At 40.6% G+C, this 5,476-nt stretch overlaps 1 protein-coding gene across 1 annotated transcript; it reads right to left on the reverse strand.

Annotated features, from left to right (window-relative positions):
• Window positions 1-654: 654 nt before the first annotated feature.
• On the reverse strand, window positions 655-4,737 carry SARC_12829 (hypothetical protein). The gene is made up of 5 exons (XM_014293057.1): window positions 4,555-4,737; window positions 3,665-3,810; window positions 2,860-3,138; window positions 1,909-2,150; window positions 655-1,602 (listed from the first exon to the last, which is right to left on the reverse strand). Exons 1-5 carry the CDS (start codon window positions 4,579-4,581, stop codon window positions 1,427-1,429), a joined length of 870 nt encoding a protein of 289 aa, XP_014148532.1. The 5' UTR covers window positions 4,582-4,737; the 3' UTR covers window positions 655-1,426.
• Between the last annotated feature and the right edge of the window lie 739 nt (window positions 4,738-5,476).

Raw genomic sequence — 5,476 nt, forward strand, 5'->3', positions numbered from 1 at the left:
CATATACATATATATACATATATATACATATATATATTTATACATTTATATAAATATACATATACATATACATATATATATATATATATACATATATATACATGCATATATATATATATATATATGTGTGTGTATATATACTATTATATTTGTATTTATGCATATCGTGCACATACATATACACGAATCCATGTATACCGTATAGAAATTGATACATGTACATATGATGTCGGTGCTGTCTGAAGCGGTAAGGAGTTGTTGAATACTTGTAGGTCTATGTCGAATGTATCTAGTATTCGAATTCCAACAAAAGTCTTTGCGCAGGGTTATACCGATACCGACAACAAAGTGCCACCGAGCCACCTAGATAATATACATGCTAAGCACAAGCAAAATAATATGATCTTCATGTCTAAATTGATGTGTATACATAGGTTTTCCCAAAACGTCACAACATTAATTGTATAAATCAACATTGATTCTGTTTATTCATGGATGGTCAACAATGGAGCAGTTATAGTTCAAATGAACCTATTTATATCGGCGGGGGTACTCAATCGTGTTATGCTATAATTTAAATCGTGACGATAAATCATGACAAAATATTAATACAATGGTGCCGACCGAATAGTATAGTATTCAATTGTATATATCAGTAATTTATTTAATTGCTGGTGATGATGAACTGATGAACCCCGTATTTGTAGTTGGTATGCGTATTTCATAGAATCCCTTGCAAGTCACCCTTTGCCATCCAGTATACCATGGTATCGACCGGTGATCTTCGAAATTCCTTGGAGGGGCTGAATTGCTTCGCCGGCTACTTCACAAGGATGTATCTAAATGTGTATTTTTTTCGGGGTAGCTGTAAAGTAGTTACGCATCTCAATATCGAACACGTTTGTTCCCAGAGTACAACATACCACGGCCACCCTTGGCTACAAATCCCCCTTTGTTATTGTAGCTATCTCTAGTATGCTCACAAATTTTCGAAGAAAATTAAGTTCGAACACAGTTGTCGCTGCCCAAAATATCGAAACAGTTCTCTGTGACCTCATATGAAAGTAGTTGTACTAGACAGTACAGTGCAGTAGAAATAATATACCTTTGGAATGGAAACACTGCACCGGTTCAATTCGAAATTCAAAAGCACTCGTCTGTGCAAATAATACCCCACAGCACAGCTTTCCATTGTGCTAATATGCTAACTCACTGAACGACCAACTACTCATACCCAATACACGCTAGCCAATCATTCTCAAAGGAAGAAATCCCAGGCACCTACCCAGGTGTCGATCTCGATATTACATCCCTTCCTTTATTTACCACCTTGTACAGGTTATTTGTCGATTCATCTTATTTATTGAACACAGATTCAATTACCCGGGTCGAAGTCATGACAAGCGTTTGCTTCTTCTCAAGTTGATTAATTAGTGAGGAGAGGTATAGCGGCTTGCACTACACCGAAGAATCCTACGGCATAGCCGGCGACTGTGTACTGTGCTTGTAATGTGTCTACTGGCGCTTTCGCTACACTGAGAGCAACGTAGACAGCACTGTATGGCGTTGTGTCGTTGTTGCCCATCGCGATAAGTGCCCAAGCTGTACAAATAATATAAGCAAATTTAGTATGTGTTTACATTATAGGCACGGACGAAGTCTAACCCAATTATTTCACCCTGATGAAAGGATACATATCGGGATAACACTCCTTGTCTAATATTGTAAAGCAATGCATAGTCCTTGGCATACAACACTGAGAATCGTGAAAGAAGCATATCTGAAGTTTGAACACAGAAACAATTACATATTGCCAAATTGATCATCCGGCCTCCGATTGCATTCAAAAAACTCACAATCAGTTCATCAAAATATATTCCGTATGCAAGAAAATTCATGTTCACATACCAGTTACAATGGCAGGTACAGGATCCTGATACTTGTACGTGGTGTACAGAGCGATGCCGACAGCAGCGAACATACTAGCCCACGCTATGTACATCTGAGCCTCGTAGGAAAGTCCAAGAGCGTTAGCAGCCATGTTGACGTTGATAATAGCAGCACAGTTCACCCAGGCGGAGTGCAGCGAGAAGGCCAGTTGCGTCAGCCTGAGCGTTACATTGCGCACTGTCAGTCCGCTCTCACCGCCACTGTGATTCGAAAAGTATGTACAATCTTTTTACATGGATACTGGTTACGGAGGTGCTATCAGACAACCATAGTGCTAAATATCCTTCTGGAGTGACACTGGTTCGCTCACAAGTTTTTTTTAACTCATGGATGCAGGCATCGTTTTGGTTATGAAAGGAACTTCGTTTATACTTTCAAATTCTCGATTTGCTCAAATATAATCAGGAAGTATACAAACGGACACATAGCTTCGTAATACGACACCCTATATTAAAATGTGTATATCAACAAGTGCTAATCGAACAGATATTAACACGAGTTAATGTCCAATTTGTTAACAAACAAGGCCCACTATGGTCTAGCGAGTTTAGATCAGACGCCAAATCGCATGGCATGAACACGATTCCACTATATAGATAAATAACCAGACAGAACAACAAGCAAAGCAAATGATCGAATTCCAGTGCTTACACCCGGTACTATACCTCTGCCACATACTATATCATCACACCAACAGAAGACACTCCAACGAGGTCGACATAATTATAAAAGTATTGGACTGCCATAACTACAGGCAAAATGTTTATATCAGAGACAACTTCCCTCGTCGGTTAGCAAACCACGTAATACTCACAACCTATCTTTTGTTCGCGTGAGCAGTGTAGTGATAGAGGAGCGGTGCAGCCATGACGATATCATAAAAACAGCTAGCTGCCTGCGTCAACACACCTTTGGATTGCCGCACTCGTAGCATACACCTGACGCATACAGTAGGCGATTCCCATCATAGCAACTGTTGACTCCACAATGCGGTTAGCACCGAAGATGAAAGCCCAAGACGCCTGCAAGAGACATGCTGCACTCCAGTACACACTGCTCTCGCCTAATAGAGCTGTGACGGTGGTGCCTGAGGGGGTCTTCTCGGCATTGTTGGCCACGAAAACATCGTATATGGTGGCAGCTCCCTCTAGCAGAAAGATGGGTCCCCAAATAGAGAAAGCGTACCCGCTGTTGTGTGCGTGGTTAGTGTACGTGTTATTTACGTGGCCTGAGACCTTTCAGCAGTAAAAAGACCTGCTGTCTGTATAATTTTATACTTCGAAGCACTATACGTAGGCTTCGGCCCGGAGACTACAAGCGACCATTTTCTATTTGCAGAAGTTGATTTTCCGATGAACCATACACACAATCGACCCCGCTACAACTTTCTGTACATGCAGTGTACCTAACCTACGACATTGGCATCTCAGCATTATACAGATATGTACCGTTGGATTTCGAATTATGAACGATAGAATATCACGTCTGAAATTCACAGGTGATTCAGAACAACTTAAGATGAAATAAATTAACACAATAATATGAAACACTTACTTGAGCCTTTGAATAGCACGGAAGTACAAATGTGGCGCATACGTTTCTACAAAATGATTTGTAACACGGATTCTGAGAGAATATGATCTGCGACGAATACATAGTTACTTAGCATGCGCAACTTTCAACCCAGCTTGGCTTGTAATCGTGAGTAGCATACCTGGGGGTGACAAGCGTGGGATACTTGGCGGAGATAGATTGGTTCGACACAAAGGTAGCACCAAGTATGTTCACCGCAGAGTGCTTTGAGGCACCGACCACATATGTGGCCAGGGTATTTACAGCGAAAGAACTCGCATTGATGATCTGTATATAGACCACGCCCGAGGTGAGGAAAAAAGTTGAGTTGAGCAGTAAGTATGGGTAAAATCGAGCTACGCTTCAGCGCTACTCGTTGAGTAGCAGGAGATGCTACACTGATCAATTCCAGAGAGAGGCTCGATAGTAAGGAGGAATCGAGCGCGAAACAGGTTACATGTGCTGTGTGTCTATGGAGCAGCGTTTCACAGCGAAAATAGGCTATTTACATCGCATTCAACTGGGAATTTTCGTATTCGAGTTTTGAATTGAATGTAAACCCCCACATAAGATCGTAAGACAAGACACTCGCGGCCATAATATTTTTGGGGCACTGCCAGCGGATAAAAAAAGCTGTACGCCGCATCCAACAATAACTCAGTTCATAGCTCGGATCGATAAGAAGCACGAACATGGCACCTTAGGGAGCACTACTTTATACCAGTCACCACACAGTTGACATTGATCCTTTGAATAATAAAGCCAGAACCTCTATGCATGTGCACGCCAGACATCATTGAGCACAGAAGCTCAGACAAGTGTATACACTCGGACACGTGCACAATTGTGACTTACCCACCTTTCTGAGCTACAGCTAGTTAGTACACAGAAGGTCAAATACGGCCTTCTATTCTATCATACACCGCTGCCAAATTAGTTCATACACAGATTACGAATGCACAGGAGCAGCAAATTAGACCATCGCAAACACGAGTAAAAACATAGAGCAGCAGGGGGTAGTGAGGTAGTTACCTTCCAAGAGAGTCCTAGATGCGCCATGTTGATTTATGTATATATATTCCTGCAATTCAAAGCGCGATAATGATCATGTGTCTGATTATAATTAATGTTTTAAATGATTGAGCCCTGCTAACTTTAAATACACGTTAGCTTCGCTAGAACTCTGTATTCTCTCTTCTTCTTCTTGTGTTGTTGATATTGAAGTTGCTTGTTCTCTCACACTGCTTTTATTATTAATCATTGTTGCGCAAATGCGCAGTCGTGCGTTGTTTATTTTGAGTCAGCAATGTTTCCTTTGAGGGCCTTTCATTGGCTACGGCAATCATGCCCGTCATAATTTGGCTTTTTATTTTTGCTTTTTTGATTTTTACAGGTTTTGTTTTTTGTTCTTTTGATCTTCTTCAGTTTTCACTGATTTCAGGTGTACTTTTTATTGAAATATATAGGTACAGCAATTCAGCAGCACACACGTCACAAGGTAACCGGCAGAACTAAGATAGCCTTTTAAATCGAACAAATAATATGCCACAATACACTTAATAACCGTTGCAATGCTGTTTACACTTTATACCGAATGCTCTGGTACACATGATTAAACCAGAACACCAGAGTCCAGACTTCATAGCAGAAATAAGATGGGGTATCGAAGACTGTATATACTATGATACTAATATACAAATTGAAATCAATAGAAGGTATGATACTAATTTTAGTTCTTCGCGTTGAGTTCATTAGGGGGAAAGATACTATTCTGTTTCTTCCAGGACTGAAACAGGTATCATCATGCGCACTTGTGTCGAGGCATTGTATTTATGGTCGACAATTATCAGGAGTAACCTATTCCCGCTACCTTCTTGTGATAGTATAATTTATTATAACCTCGACTCAAGTGCCGACCTTGAGGTAAATAAAATAAATAAATATCGTTGTAGTA

The sequence above is a fragment of the Sphaeroforma arctica genome, assembly GCF_001186125.1.
Source record: "Sphaeroforma arctica JP610 unplaced genomic scaffold supercont1.2630, whole genome shotgun sequence".
In the NCBI taxonomy this organism is placed as follows: domain Eukaryota; class Ichthyosporea; order Ichthyophonida; genus Sphaeroforma; species Sphaeroforma arctica.